The 15,936-nt window shown below is 49.3% G+C and overlaps 1 protein-coding gene across 2 annotated transcripts in view; it reads left to right on the top strand.

The window, feature by feature from the left end:
* DVL1 (dishevelled segment polarity protein 1) overlaps positions 1 to 15,936 on the top strand; it is a 204,151-nt gene that overhangs the window by 87,310 nt on the left and 100,905 nt on the right. For both annotated transcript variants that reach the window (XM_075018109.1, XM_075018108.1), the window contains exon 3: positions 12,612 to 12,733. In XM_075018109.1, the coding sequence (XP_074874210.1) occupies positions 12,612 to 12,733 (122 nt within the window). The remainder of the gene's footprint in view (positions 1 to 12,611; positions 12,734 to 15,936) is intronic.

Below are 15,936 nucleotides of genomic sequence, written 5' to 3'. Positions count from 1 at the left end.
AAGAAAATGGAACCTCTTCTGCATCTTGCACTCTCATTAAACAGTCCTTGGGAGCCCTGCGGGAGGCCCTGGTGAGGGTGTTTCAGTGTATTTTGCCTTTCTGTAGCATCCTAATCTAAACCCTGATGCAGTTTGTCAGCTGTCTCTGAGGCTAACGTGCAACCGCCTCCTTTGGTGAGCGAAATCCCAAATCAAGTTTGTTTCACAACACGATTTTAAATTACATTCTGGCTCCCGCTTCCAGGAGGCTGCCTCTGACTCAGTTTAACATGCACGGAGGAGCAGCCTTTGAAAAGTCAAAGTAGACACAGGCAGACTCCCAGACCTTGAGTCCGAACCTCAAATGGATTGCAGGCAACTTTTGTTTCTCACTTGGCATAACTGAGGAGGTGTTTGAAAGAGGTTGCAAAGCTGGTTTGAAGCGTGGACATTAAGAGGAATATGAGATGAGAGGAATATGTGATGCTTTTCAGTATACATATCCCAGTGTGCTATGAACTGCACTTACTCAAATACTCATGTCTTTTTCCAGACTCTCCATCCCTTCTGTTCCTCCGGATCTTGCAAATATTCTGCCAGGGATTTGTGAGACTCATGGCAAAGCTGTTCCAAAGTGGCCAGAGATTTTTTGGGCGCCCAGGTTGATGCTTTAAAGGGATCCTTGTTTTCAGAAGGCTTGAGGACCTGCTCTCTGAAAATCAGACCCTTTCAAGGTTCACCAAATCACTAGGCATTTCTGCAGTTCTTGACCCATATGTTCTAGGACTTGTCAGTTAGACCCATGTCCATATTTGAGCAGAGACAGGCGATTCCTGGCATGTGTAAATGTAATACAAGTTGAACCTCTCTAATCCGGCACACTCTCATCTGGCAACATCTGTAAACCTACATGATTTTAGTTAGCCAAACGATCACTTCTCATGGGTGTGGCCAAGTTTCCCGCAGTCCCATAAGTTTGTTTCCAACCACGAGTCCTGGCTCTCACTGCTCGGGGCTGTTACTTAGCTGTAATTTACCCCATAAATGTCTTCTAAGAGCTCAGTAAGCAGTGGAAGTGTTGGCAATGTGCTGGACAATATTGACCTCCCGGGGCCCAGCAAATTCTCTCATTTGGCCCTGGTCAGGTCTCGAGGATGCTGGACTAGAGAGGTTCAACCTGTAATCAATTGATTTGGACCCCCTTGATACACGCTTTGTGACACGCACGGAGTGGAAATTAGAGGCAGGCATATGCCAGCATCTTTGAGAGCATGGCTACTCTCTGATACAGTGCCCTAGCAAACTAGCGTTCACATGCCAGCCTCTTTAATTTCCACTCTGTGCATCCAAGTGGGTTTTTGCCAGAGAAAGCTTATGTCAAAATAAATTGGTTAGTCATTAAGGTGCCCCAGGACTACATCTTAGTAGATTTACCCGTCAGGTTGCCATGCCCTGACTGGTCTTCTAGATCAGGCCTCATTTTAATTGAATGTAAAGTAATTACTCCAGTTCTCCTGAGCTGCTCTGTTTTACTTGATGCCTCATCTTGCAAACCCTTAAACACAAGTCATTTCACTCCTGGCAGTAGTTCCCTTTAGATCTGACCATTTACATGGGCAAAGTTACGTAGGTGCTCCGATGTTTGTTTGCAGGATGAGGACTTTGCTGGGGAATATCCATTCGCAAATACGGGCTGGGGAGAGAGACAACCCCACACCCCCTTCTGATGCTGCTGCATCTGCTCCTGCAGCCTGGCCATTGATATTGGGGATTCGAACAGAACAGAACTGGTTGAGGGGCCTCCGCCAGCAATTTGCACACAGTGTGTTGGCCGTGGCCAGTGGATTTTAGGAAAGCTTTGCAGCAACGGAGAACAACGGGCTGAAGGATTGGTCTGTGACGGATCCAGTTGCTGATTGGCTCTCAGTGATGTCATACTCACGTCTCTCTCTGCCTGTAGAATCTCGATGCCACTAGGTCACACTCGTTCAGTGGATCTCACTTCTTGTCTGCCTGAATGCATCTTCCGGACAGCACGTTGCAGGGCAATTGCTGCTGCAGTTGTCAGACAGTCACGCAGCCTGGTGCTGCACAGGACTGCATACGAGTACGCCACCTGGAATTGTCCAGCAATCTGTCGCTAAGGGCCAGTGTCTGTTAGTGCATAGCTGAGGCAGCGGATGCAGAGACTAAATAATCCAAACAAGCAGCTTCCTGCTGATTCTAATTAGTGAAAAGAAATTACAGCAGGGCCTTTTTCGTCCCCCGTTGGCATGCATGCTTACACGCTCCCCTGCTGTTGGCAACAAGGCTGAGTGTCGGACTGGTTTGTTTGGGTCTGGTTGCATTAACTCTTTGCAGCGGAAGGATGTTTTGTTTTATGGTGCACTGAGCTCCCACAGTACTGTCTGGGTTTTCCAAACAGCTCGGTGAGTGGCGGAGGGGTCGGGTGGGGTGGAGTGCATTGTACATGAACATCTTGGAAGTTTGGCATTTGTGCCAGAGTGGAAGCCACTGAGAACTTTGAAAACTGTCCCTGGTGGGGGTGGTGCAAGAGCCCTTGAAAATCAGGCCTGGTTTGAGTCCACTATTCTGGCAATTGCAAGATCTGGCATCCCTTGGCTCCAACTTTCTCTGTGTCTATGTCCTTGTTTCTGCTCCTTCTCCAGCTTCCTCCAGTTCATAGAATCCTAGGGCTGGAAGGGACCTCAGGAGGTCATCGAGTCCAGCCCCCGGCTTTAAGCAGGATCAACCCCAACTAAATCATCCCAGCCAGGACCTTGTCAGGCTGGGACTTAAAAACCTCTGGGGATGGAGAATCCATCACTTCTCTAGGCAACGCATTCCAGTGCTTCACCACCGCCTGGTGAAATAGTTTTTCCTAAATCCAACCTACACTTCCCTCTCTGTAACTTCAGACCATTGCTCCTTGTCCTGCCATCTGACACCACTGAGAACAGTTTCTCGCCCTCCTCTTTAGAGCTCCCCTTCAGGAAATTGAAGGCAGCTGTTAAATCACCTCTCAGTCTTCTCTTCTGTAAACTAAACTAAATAAGCCCAAATCCCTCAGCCTCTCGTCATAGGTCTTGTGCTCCAGCCTCTTCATCATTTTTGTTGCCCTCTACTGAACCTGCTCCAGCACATCCACATCCTTTTTTATACTGGGGGGCCCAAAACTGGACCCAGTATTCCAGATGTGGCTTCACTAGTGCTGAATAGAGGGGAACAACCACTTCTCTAGATCTGCTCGAAATGCTCCTCCTAATGCACCCCAGTATGCCATTGGCCTGCTTGGCTACAAGGGCACACTGTTTGCTCATATCCAGCATTTCAGCCACCATAACCCCTAGGTGCCTTTCTGCTGTACTGCTGCTTAGCCTATAACAATGCTTGGGATTCTTCCATCCCAAGTGCAGGACTCTATGCTTCTCCTTGTTGAATCGCATCAGATTTCTTTTGGCCCAATCCTCCAATTTATCCAGGTCACTTTGGATCCTATCTCTACCCTCCACTGTATCTACCTCTCTCCCTAGCTTTGTGTCGTCTGCGAACTTGCTGAGGGTGCAATCCAGTCCCTCATCTAGGTCATTAATAATGATGTTGAACAATTAATTAAGATGTTGAACAGTTCCTCCTGTTTGTCTTCGCCATGGGCTTGGCACTCCCTCTCTGAAGCTACTTGCCAAATCACCTTCTCGTATTCAGGCTCACCCTACAATCTCACAGCTGCCATTTTGTCTCCAGGGAGAAAGTTACAGATGTCAACCGTGGGCCCTGCATGCACCCGCAGCCACCGGCTCTGATCCCGTTCCTGGGAACACAAAGCAGTGGGCTGAAAATAGCCGGCCCCCAACACTGGGCTCCCACCAGGCTCCTAGCCATTGGCTCTCCTCCCACAAGCTCCTGGCCCAGCACACTCTGCTCCAGGAATAGGTGGTCTTGCTGGACCACAGATGTTGCTGCAGCAGAGAGTGATGGCTTGGGGAGGTGCCACCTGTGTGCTTGGCCTTGAGCACAGATGGGCCGCACTGAAACATTTGCCTCTGAATGGAAGGTGGGGACTTAAAAATCCAGTGTTGAGGGATTTTAGTTCTGTCTGGTATAAAATAGAGGCCATTGGCAGCAAATCAGAACTTGCACTGAGCCTGGATTGCAAACGCTTCTCATGGTTTGGAGCTGTTCAGATCCCAGAGGTCTGGGCACCGCCCTGGCGTTCAGTCGTGGGGCAGGGAGGAAAGGAAGGCAGGCCAGTAGAAATAGCTCACCTACGCTCTTCACCTGTCTGTCCCTTTAACTCATAGAAATCCAGCGTGATGGGACTACCACAGGTGGATTAGACCTGCCCATGCAGCGTTTGGTTCAGTTCAGACCTAAAATGGTACAGGTGGCTGCATAAGATTGCAGAGTGCAGCAGATTTTATGCTTTAAAAATCTCATTGATGGAATTCCTCCTTTCTGGGCAAACAGGCTCCTTTGTACTTTGCAGCCATGGTTTCTCTTGGCTGTTTGCCTCCTTCCCAGGCTGCTGATTTCAAATGGCAGCTTCACATTCTACTGTGCAACGCACCCAAGCAGTGCAGCAGTGTAAAAGGCTAGCCGGGGGCCAGAACATGCACCTCTCACACGGGTGAGCAGCTGCAGCCATGTGAAGCCCATTAGATGGGGAGTTGCTATTCCCCAAAGTGAGTAAAGGATTCACAGTCTGACCCTTGGAAAGTGCTCTGGCAGCAGGCAGCACTAATGGCCACTAAAAAGTGTGTGCAGGGTGAGGGCCATATATTGCCTGTTGAATCATCATCACAGCTGAGTGGCCTGGGTTGTCCCAGGGGCAGTCTCCCAGCCCAGGCACTAAATCCTGGGTTCTTGATCCAGCTGCATAGAAAAGCATGTCTCTGCGAAGTCCTCTCTCCACCAAGCCAGCTCTTGTTGCTGGGTGTCCTCAGTTGTGACTCAGCTTAACAGGCCTCTACATCTGTCTGACAGCCTGGGCTCGTTCAGAGCTTCAGCTGGAGGCAGGAGCTTTTTGTGTTACACTACTCAGAGTTCTGCTAGGCCCTTTACAAACTCATAGGAACAGAGTGTCCCTGCCCCTAAGTGTAAATATAGGTTGATCCTCTCTTGTCCAGGAACATCTGTAATCCGGTATGACTTTAGTGAGCCGGACACCACTTATCATGGGTGTGGCCAAGTTTCCTGCGGTTCCATAAAGTTTGTTTCCAGCCACCAGTCCTGGCTCTCAGGGTTCTGGGCTGCTGTTTAGCTCTTAATTTATCCCAGATGTCTTCTAAGAGCCCAGTAAGCAGTGGAGATGCTGGCCATATGCTAGGCAATATTAAATGCCTGTGTTCCTGCAAATTCTCTCATCCAGCATTGATCAGGTCTAGAGAGTACTGGATTAGAGAGGTTCAACCTGTGCTCTAAATGACATGATAGAGTAGGAGGGAACATTGAGGCTCAGGCTGGTAAAGTGGCTCACCCAAGAAACAAGCATTTCTCTATCACCTTAGAGACTAACAGATTTTGTAGTCTTTAAAGTCCTAGTGAATGGCTTGGTTTTTGTGAAGCTACACGCTACCAGGGCTGCCTCTTCTGAGGCCATATGCCATGACTTATCCAAGGTCATACAGCAGGTCAGCAGCCAGACTGGGACTAGAACCCAGGAGCCCTGGCTCCCAAACCAGTGTGCTGTTTGCTTCTCTGCTTCAGAATCTGACCTCTGGACTTACATGTACTGGAGTGATCAGCTGATGAGCCACTGATTGAGTTGCATTACCTGGCCCACCTCTGATTCAGTGCACCTGCAGCAGCCAGCGTAAGGTTTCTCCCGCTGCCCATGCTAGGCTTTCAGGCTGGGGTGGCTGGCTAGTACAGTGGGATGCATCCCTGTGGGCATGTGATTGAATCAAATTTTAACCCTTTAAATCATTAATGTAACATTGATCGCTGCCCCGGCCAATCAATTAAATCACTTTTGTCTGATTTGCCTGCTGCCTTTTAATTGGTTAAAGGACATTACAGTTGATCAACCATATTAGTGTGGAGAAGAGCTGAGGTGCGAAAGACCAGGTCGTGACCAGAAAACTGCACGATGGGCCAAATTCACGCTGGCAAAAGGATGTGGCTCTGACTTAGAACTACACCCAGTGTCGATCAGCTCTGTGACATCCAAGTTCACCCTTCTGGAGCTCCTTTTCAGATGCCTGGTACACAGAAAGGAAGGCGAACCTTCCATCAGTGTTAAAAATCACATGGCATATTACCATAGACTCTTGTAAGCTGCACAGTATTAACCTGTGCCCTCTGAGCCTGTCACTGGCTATCACTTGTGCTGCTATGAATCAGAAGTGACTCTGTAAAGTCAGTAGAAATACTCCCGCGGTAATGAGCAGGGAGGAGGAGAATCAGGCCTTTTCTATATCTCGCACAGAAGGGGTAAGAACTCCTCATTTCTCAGCAACGATTTAATAGCAGGTGCTGGGCAGAGATCCTAGCCAGCTAAGGATTACACTGTGTTGACTCCTGAAAAGGACTCTAAGTTAAATAAACATTAAGTGAACCAGCAACGGTGTGGAGAAAGTAAATAAGGAAAAGTTTATTTGCTTGTTCCCATAACACAAGAACTAGGGGTTGCCAAATGAAATTCATGGGTAGTGGGTTTAAAACAAGCAAAAGGAAGTATTTCTTCATGCAGCGCACCATCAGCCTGTGGAACTCCTCGCCAGGGGGATGTTGTCAAGGCTGGGATTTAACAGGGTTAAAAAAGAGCTAGATACATTCCTGGAGGTTAGGTCTATCCGTGGGTGTTAGCCAGGAGGGGCAGGAATGGAGTCCCTGGCCTCTGCTTGTCAGAAGCTGAGAATGGTGACAGAATTGGATCACTTGATGATTCCCTGTTCTGTTTGTTCCCTCTGGGGCACCTGGCATTGGCTGTTGTTGGAAGACAGGACACTGAGCTAGATGGACCTTTGATCTGCCCCAGTATGTTCTTATTTATGAACCCTTACTCCTGTGAAATAGGCTGAAGATGGTTAGGGTCCACTGAAAAACAGCTCTTTCTGGGGTGGAACACAGCAGCTATTTAACAGCGCATAGTAACGCCATGTAACCGCCTATAGCACAGATGTAGTGTAAGGCGGGAAATGAAGCAGGACGATGTCTCCAGTCAGAGCTGCAGCGGGAATTTGGTGGGCAAGAGGTAGTGATCAGAGCTGGAATTTGGCCAGGATGCTGGGGTTAACAGATATGCTTTGAGAAGCCTAGAATGGCCAACACACAAATACCATGTCTCTCTTCTCTTTTCCAAACCATTGAGTACTAGAGCATTTTACACTACTCTGTGGCACCCAATGACAAAGGGATGTGATTGATCTTCCAACAAAGCCGATTGGATACTGAGCTCTTTGCCTGGAGTCATTCGTCGTTGGGAGGAGTGGTGATCTTTAGTGAGCTTTGCAAAGGACAGAAAACAGACTTTCCCGCATCCCAAGCCTGTCACAAGCCCTTTGTTCAGTCCCAGAGTGCAGATGCAGCAAATGCTGTAAATGCCCCCCACTTTGCTCCAGAAGTCCTCCTCCTCCTGGCTCAGTCAGAGCTTCCCAAACGGAGGGGACAACAACTGTTTTCTTACTCTGTTCACCATGGTGGCATTGAACGGCCCCAGCCAGGTTCAGAGCCAGTATTCCCTGTAAGCTGAGCTCTTGGGTGGCTGCCCAGGAGAGATTCAGGTGCCGCTTAGCTGATTCACAGAGTGCCCACAGCTGGCAGCGTGGTTTTCTATTGATGGTGCACATCTGCATGTGCCTCCTTGCACATAACAAAATCTATTCCATCCATGGATAGAAAAAATCAGAGGGACCCCTGTCCAGGACACGGTGCTAGGTGCTGTACATCTGTGTGATCCTCTCCCCCCGATTCTGCTCCATTTGAACCTTGTGGAACATCAGCCAGACCGAGTCTTTGCCTTCATCCAGCTATCCCTTTGTCCTCTGGGGCAGGTTTCCTTTCCTGCGGTAGCACAACTGGCGTTTACCTGAAGCTCCTTGCTCATATTCCCATTCATTTGGCTGACAGCCATCAGAATACAGAGGGACGCTTTCTTTCCAGTGCTCATAAACATGGCTGTCGAGGCATGAAGGGTGATCAGTTCAGTGAAGGGTGGAACATACCCCACCTGCTGTCAGCTTGTGCTGACCTGGACAGCAAATGGTTTTGATTTCATAATTAAACTGCTCCAAAATTTTTTGCTCAAGTCTGGTTAACCTTCAGGCCCCAGATCTGCACAGCCACAAGGATGCTCTCTTAACCCACTTAAACGGCTTCTCTCCTGGTTCATTTCAGGTGCCAGACTTGAGAGATTTCCTGACACTTACAATATCTTCAGAACCCCTTGAGTTTTGCTGCCCTTCCCCAAGGCTGAGCCATCCGCCAAACCTTAACAAACATCAGCATTTTGCCTCATTCTCTGCAGGGCTGAGACCTTCCCTTTAATGATGTCACTGCTTCGCATTGAGCCTGGCGCAAGGATTTCACAGCATTCAAATGCTGGTAGGTTGGGTTTCTCAATTCCCTGGGAGGTGGTGGTATCCTAGTTTGGCAGTTGGGGAAACTGAGTCACACAGCGTAGGTCACTTATCTAGCATCTCGCAATAAATCTGCAGCAGAACTTGGGCTAGGACCTAGGTGTTCTGGTCCTCGCCTCTGTGTTCTAGCTGCTATATGCTTCCTCCATTAGGTCACCTGCCTTGCAGCTGTCCCATTTGTGAACCCAGCAGTCCTGATGGAGGAAAGGGAGGTGCTGCCTTTTATAGGCCATTCCATATCCTCCCAAGGGAAGTAACTTTCAGTTGACATCTGCCACTGTAAGGATTATCTTCCAGGTATGCAAGGTGCCCAGCAGAAGTACCAAAAATCAATAGAGCAAGTTCGTCCATGTGGCATTTCTAATCAAATTGGCCCGTTCTCTGGTAGGTTTGGCTCAATCCACTGTGTCTGGAGTGCTTGTGCTAGGTGTCACTTTCTTACGTGCCCTGTTGCTCTCGCTTTGAGTGAGGTCTGAATCTGATGAATACTGTGGCGGGCGCCTGAGAACTGATCTGTACTCGCACGGTTTCCTTTTGTGTCCATCTGTCTCTTGCTAGTTTGTTTCTGTGCTTTATTTCCCTTCGCGATGATATGCTGCCTGTCAGGGCCACTGGTATCCCTCCCCCTCCCTTTCACTGATGGCCAGAATTTACCCAGGAAATATATTAGGATTAGCATTGGATAAATTAACCAATGACGGTCAAGATTGTTGTCGTTTGTGTTTCGCTTTTACGCATCGTTACAGATGTCAAGAAACGGAGACCTCTGCTCCTCCGTGTGAGGGGACAATCTGAGTTAGTATTAGCGCATCTACTTAATTAAAAGGCTTCTTAATCGCATTGTGGGAAGGGACTCAGAGAAGGGAATTTAGGTGGTTTAGGGGACTGATAATAGGATACGGGTCCTTTCACCTCTTGGTGACTAATTCAGGTGGAGGTTGTAGCTATAACAGTCAGAAATGGTCAGTACCTCATATGATCAGTGCCCCATGTGAATCAGATGGTCTCAGTGCCATTTCTGGTTCATTAGAAATCCCTGTCACTGGATTAAATGTTTGCAATGAACTGGGGTTGAAAGGTGCGCTCTTGCAGTCAAGGCACTCTGGACATCCTTTTGTATAATTCCTGTTTTTGCCTCACCCTCTGTGAGACCCTTAGACTTGTCGCCTTACTGCTGTGCCTCAGTTTCCCCTTTCAAGAGGCTATTCTCCCACCCTGCGGAGCTCTTTGTGCAGGGACTGTCTCTTGCTCTGCCACAGGGCTCAGAGCGCCTCCTTTCAGGCCTCGAAACTGGACCCCAATGTAAATGAAATCCTGCAGTGGGAGGAGTTAGCACGAATGTATCATAAACAAAAAAGGAAAAATGTTAAGGCTTTTTGCCTCCAGCCTCTTCCAACTAACCTGTGGCTCCTCGGAGTGCATGGGGCAAAGGGCTGGCTCCCTGCAGAGAGAATTCATACAGAAATGTAATATCTATAAACAAAGATATTGCTCCTCTTCTTGCCCCAAAGTTGGACCAAACCTGGACTTGTTACTGTGAAATCCTCAAGTGTCAGGAGTTAGTCTGAAATAGAAGCTGGGTCCAAACTGCTTCTGGTTTGAGTCTAACCTGCCTATGGCACCTTCCACTCAACAGTCATACATCAATTGACAAACATGGAATCATTAATTGAACCTCACACCAGCCTTGTTTACTGAGGGGGAAACTGAGGCACGGAGCAGTCATGTGACAGATTTAAGCCTGCACAAAATCCCCAGCAGAGGCAGGGCTTGAACCCAGGTGATCTGGCTCCCACTCCTGTGATTTATTGGTGGCTTTCTCCCATGCTAGAGAGGTTTTACAAAGTTGGAAATAGCCCTGGCTTCACCTGGCTCCCGTGTTCTCTCTAATCTTTTCCACCCATGTGCAGAATAAATATTATGTGCAGTGAGGCATGCGTGAATGTGCACCACCGGGAGAAACAAAAACTTAGCTGTGGGTGCTCTGTTCCTCATCTGGGTGGCATGGCTGGCTCAGCTGGATGGCTGCACAAGCATTCAGATTACAGAGAGCACTACCTGGCTCTACGAAAGCAAAACCAACCAAAAGGAAAAAGGGCAGGGGGAGTTGTGGAGAATAGAGACAGAAAGACATTGGCCTCCAACCCTTGGAGAATATAGAAATGTAGGTGCGAGGCTGCTGGATAAATCAGATTGGCTACTATCCATCTCCAACCAACATCTGTCTTCCAAAGTCCATCCACATAAGTCTTGTAGCTAGGAAATGGAGCGAGACTGTTTGTTTAGCTCTTGTATATCCAGCGCCTGAGGGATTGCTCTCAAAGGATTCTGCATGCATGGAAGCCCAGGGAGTTTTGTCCACTGGGTTTGGCAGAGCGTGACTGGATGTCATGCATCTTTCACGTAACCTGAACATTCCTGTTACCCTTGTACATGAGGCTTCCTTCTTAGCGACTGGTCCCGTCGATAGGAAGTTGAAATAAGAAGCAGCAGTGTGGCAGTGAGCTGCAGAATTTATACCCCCTTGTAATGAGAATGGAATGCGTCATGCGCCTCAGGCACACCGGGCTGCATCGAGCTGCCTGTTACTTGTGGTGAGAAGATGGATTGCTGTAGCTCTTCCTCAATTACCCATTTTCACACGAGTGTTCGATGTCGAGTCCCGTGCATCCTTCCCTGCTCCCCTGACTGGCTGCCTGGCAGCAGCCTGTAGCTTCTGTGAATGCAGATGTTGGTATCAAGAGGGTGTGTACGCGGTTGTTGATAGCAGCATTGTTTTGTAGAGGGTGTCGGGCGTTACTGATGATGGAGAACACAAATCCTGCAGAGCAAAGCAAAATAAAATAAAATTAAATTAAATTTTAAAAAAAGGCCCAGAGCGTCCAGGAATCCGCTGGATGTTTAAATTGACTGCAATTTGTTTCTCTCTCTCTGCAGTACTTTTTAAGACACTATTCAGGAGTGACCTTGTCTCACTTGTAAAAGGCTGGCACTGACCGTGGAAATGGAGCTAAGTCACAAAACTTAGCATTTCCGATCCACCTCCTAAAGTTCACGTGATTTTGGGTGGGGATTTTTGTCTAGAAGTCGGGACTGAGCAGGGAATTGGATCTGGAATGCTTGAGGGTATCTAACGCACCACGGCTGTGTGCGTTCATCGGGAATCCACTCCTTAGTCCTCGGCACCTCTCACACACGCAGCTGCCGCATGACTCCTGGCTTTTTGGGCTGTGTGATTGTGCAGGCTTTTATTTTCACTGTGAACCTGAGCCCACCGTGGTAAAGCTGTCACTGAAGTCAGGGCACACTGCAAAGATCCCCCAATGCATTCGTTTGCATGCATTTCCCAAGGCCTGTGAGGATTCCTGAGCTTTTGTGCAGACAGTTGATCTCCTTAGGGTTGGAAGTTTTCTTAGGAAACTCAAATGATGCTGCAGAAGGCTGTGCAATCTTGCTTCTGGCCCAACAAGGTCTGTCTAGCTTTGAGTGAGCTGAAGACTTGTGAACCTCACAAGAGCTTTGCATGAATCTCTACTACAGAGTGAACCTCTCTAATCCGGCACCCTTGGGACCCAGCTGCTGCCAGATGAGAGAATTGCCTGGACCACAGGAGGTCAGTGTTGTCTAGCAGCATCCTTATTCTTATTCTTCCACTACTTACTTGTCTCTTAGAAGATGTTTAGGAATAAATTAGAGCTAAATAACAACCCAGAACACTGAGAGCCAGGACTGGAGGCTGGAAACAAACTTTACGGGATGGCAAGAAACTTGGCCACACCCATGATAATTGAACATCTGGCTAACTAAAATCATGCCGGATTTTGGAAGTTGCTGGACGAGAAAGGTTCAACCTGTAGTTCTCATTTCCCATTCACACCCAAAGCGATCTGGCTTGTGCAAATGGGTGGCAAAGAACCAGCCGATTAGGATGCCAGGCAGTTCTCTCTCTGTTTACTCTGTTCATAAGGGAGCCCCGAGGAGGTAACGTCAGGGCACGGAAACCTGTTTGAGTGTATCTAACTCTCCCCCTTCTTTTCCATTTTTCCATTGCAGCTGGTCCTGGCTGAAAGCTCTCACTCCGACACAGGCTCTCAGTGCACTGAAAGCCACACAGACCTCCCTCCTCCCATCGAGAGAACAGGCGGCATCGGAGACTCGCGCCCTCCCTCATTTCAGTAAGGCCAAGCTTTTGTTAATCAAGGGATGCAAAAAATATGCCTGGCTTTCCTCACCAATCTCTCCTCCTTTCCTTTTCCTCCCCCAGGCTCTCAGCACCGTGTGTTTGGTGCCTCCCCCCTCTTGATTTATTACTTTCCTAATGCTGTGTTCATTAGATCTGGGGACTACAAAGAGGGATTGAGAGGGGAAAAATGTGTTCTTGAGGTAAAATTAACATCCTTTTGCTCGCCATTTCGAAACCCAGCTTGGGGGAGAGAAGGGGAGGCATGAAAATGCTTTTTGCGGCGTGTAGATGACAGCCATTTATTACTGCGTCCTGTGTAATTATGTTGCGCATACGGGCAGCAGAACGTTATTATAAAGAGCAGCAATTTGCAGAAGGAATAATGCTCCCCGCCCCCTGTGCTGTCTCACAGACTGTGTGTAAGGCAATGCACCCTGGCGAGCTGGCAGCCTTGTTTACCTGCAGCTGTGCGTACAGGGCCAGTGTAAATCTACAATAACTCCACTGACTTGAGTGGGGGCTGAATGCAAGATCCGGACCGTAGTATTCTGCATGTGATCCATTCCAGGGGACGGCAAGTGTTTTCCCCCAAAGACCAGCAGTGCTTGAGAGCTGAGTTCCTGCCTTGTAGTTTGAGTTGGATCTGACCTGAACCCCCAGACCTGTGCAGTCTGGAGTCTAAGATCTGAAATTTGGTTCCTTTCCCTATAGCCCAGTGACTTTGCCTCCCAAACCCAGATTCAGAACTGCGGCCTTAAGCCCCTGTCTGGCCCACTGACAAGGGCGGACAGAGAGGGCCTTTGCCGCAGGGCCTGGCATTTCAAAGAGGCCCGGAGCTTCAGCTGCTGCTACTTTGACAGGGGTGACGGCTGGAGCTTCTGTCCCCTTTGAAGTGCCTCAGCAGCGTTGCTCTGGCTGCATGCGGCTGTGAGACAGCAGAGTGCCGCAGTATGGGCGACACCAAGGACTGAATGCATTAGGCCCCGCCCATTCTGCCCTCGACTCCGCCTCTTCCAGGCTGGGGAGCCAGGCCCACTTTCCACCTTGACCTGGGACCTGCAGCAGCTGTCGGCCCCACTGGCCCCAGTCCTATGGGGCGGTTAGAGTGGATCTGAATCTCGGACCTCAGGCACCCTCTCCGTTTGGCAGCAGAATACGTTACTGTGTTGCTCCTGATGTGCGTCAAAGTGCTTGACAAGTTAAACAGATGGAAAATCTGACACAGAGAAGTTAAATGACATTTTCCCCCAAGTCAAGTTAGTACTAGCACCAGGACCAAAAAGCAGAGGGACAGATTCCCAGGCCCATGCTCTAACCCCCAGAGCAACTGCTTTCTGGAGGTTGGAATAGAGCCCAGATGTCCTGTCCTGCCGTCCCGCCGCCCGCCCCATCCCTCATGTTGTGACTGCTAGACCATGCTGCCTCCTTTCAGAAAAACAGAAGCCATCACTCCTTCTGTTGGGCGGTCAGTCCCAGGGTTATCTAGCTCAGAATGCAGTGCTGTTTCTCTTGCTACAGTGACCGATCTTGACTAATCAAGTGACTCGCCCCTGCGTGTAACCCTTGTGTTTGCCCATTTTATTCTCTCAGAAGCTAAACGAGCTCTCATGGCATCTCGTGTGTGCCTGGCAACCCAGCTGCTCCATTCCCGGTGCAGGGATGCAGATGCCAGGACAGGTCTCGGCTTTGCTTCTCCCGCAGGCTTTGTGCTGCAAAGTTAGAACATCAGGCAGTTTCCCCTGCTCACTCTTCCCCACGCATTTAGCAGTGCTGGTGTTAACAGGTCCCCTGTAAGGCTGGGCAGGGGAGCCAGTGGCTCAGTATTCCAAAAGGCAAACCCAGTCTCCTTTCCAGCTGTTCTCATATTCCTGCCCGCTTTGCCCACCCTACGTTCTGAGACGTCTCTTGGCTGGGGGGAGCCCGTTATCCCCAGGGGAGGAGGCTGAGCACCCCGCTGCATTCTGCAGGGGACACGAAATCCCAGGGAATGCTGCCCGTGCTGGCCTGTCTTCCCAGGGTTATGCTGCCCTCTTGTGCCCAAGTAGCACGTTCCGTGTGGACGAGGAGCCTGTACAGTTGCAGTCACATGACTTGTGAGCATAACAAGTTCTTTGTCTTCCTGACCTATCTATAGAAACATGGGATGGTTTTAGAAGGATTTAACTGTACCTTCACAAACACCCACTCACACCGGGCTCAGGGTCAGGCATACAGCAGTCCCTGTGTTTACTCGCCCCCTGTGTCTTAAAGATGCTCTTTTTTATCAACTGTGCTCTTCTATTATGTCCTCTTCCACCTCTCAAACTCCCAGCCCCTTGTTAGTCTGGCCTCATGCTTCCTGGCTTCCCTGGAAGGCTAGGGCTGCTATGCCCATTTTGCAGTTGGGCAAACGGAGGCACAGCAAGGCAGTTTGCCCAAGGTCCGCAGAGTGAGTCTGGCAGAGAACCTGGGAGATTCTCACTCCCAGACTTGTATTCTTGTTGCTATACATTTGCTGTTGCTGCACACAGAGGTGTTTAACCAGTTGGCGGATTAAACAGCAGCATGGGGAAAAAATGCAAGTGGTTGTTTTCCTTCAGCCAGTGGAGCAATGGCCAAATGAGGCTGGGGGGCAGAGGGGAGGGAGAAGGGATCAGCTGAGAAGAGGGGAACTGTTGAGTGTGTGGCCCATCTCTGTACATGTTGGCTTGCTCCTGTTGCCTGGCGTGCAGGTCCTTTCTGGGGCTGGCCTCAGGAGGCAGGGAGAACACAGGAAATTTGGCGAGCTGCTGAAGAGAGGGGCCTGGGAAGCAAAGTGGTGTGTTTGCTTGAAGTTGGTAGCTGGTGGATTTCTTTTAAGCCCTAAGTAAGGAGCCCATGGCTGTATCTGAGTTCTTCCTCTAAGTACCATGGGAGGTTTGTGGTTCCGTTCCGTCACAGCCTGCAACTGATCTCAGCTCTTGCACTCTGACAGCTGGCCTGGGATTCCCCTTTCATCCCAGGCCAGTAGGCATCTGCAAGGGGTAGAAATTTACTCCCCCTTGATACCTGTATCAGTTCCTCTTTCTTCACTTGACTATTTTGTACTCATTGATTTTAAGGCCAGCAGGGACGAGTCTGACCCTCTTATCTGACTCCGTGCCTAACACAGAGCAGAGCCTCACTCGGTAACCTCTGCCACAAGCCCAGAACTTGGAGAAAGACAGCACACCTTGA

Source organism: Carettochelys insculpta, chromosome 23 (genome assembly GCF_033958435.1).
Source record: "Carettochelys insculpta isolate YL-2023 chromosome 23, ASM3395843v1, whole genome shotgun sequence".
NCBI lineage: Eukaryota > Metazoa > Chordata > Testudines > Carettochelyidae > Carettochelys > Carettochelys insculpta.
This window is presented reverse-complemented; position numbering and strand designations above follow the sequence as displayed.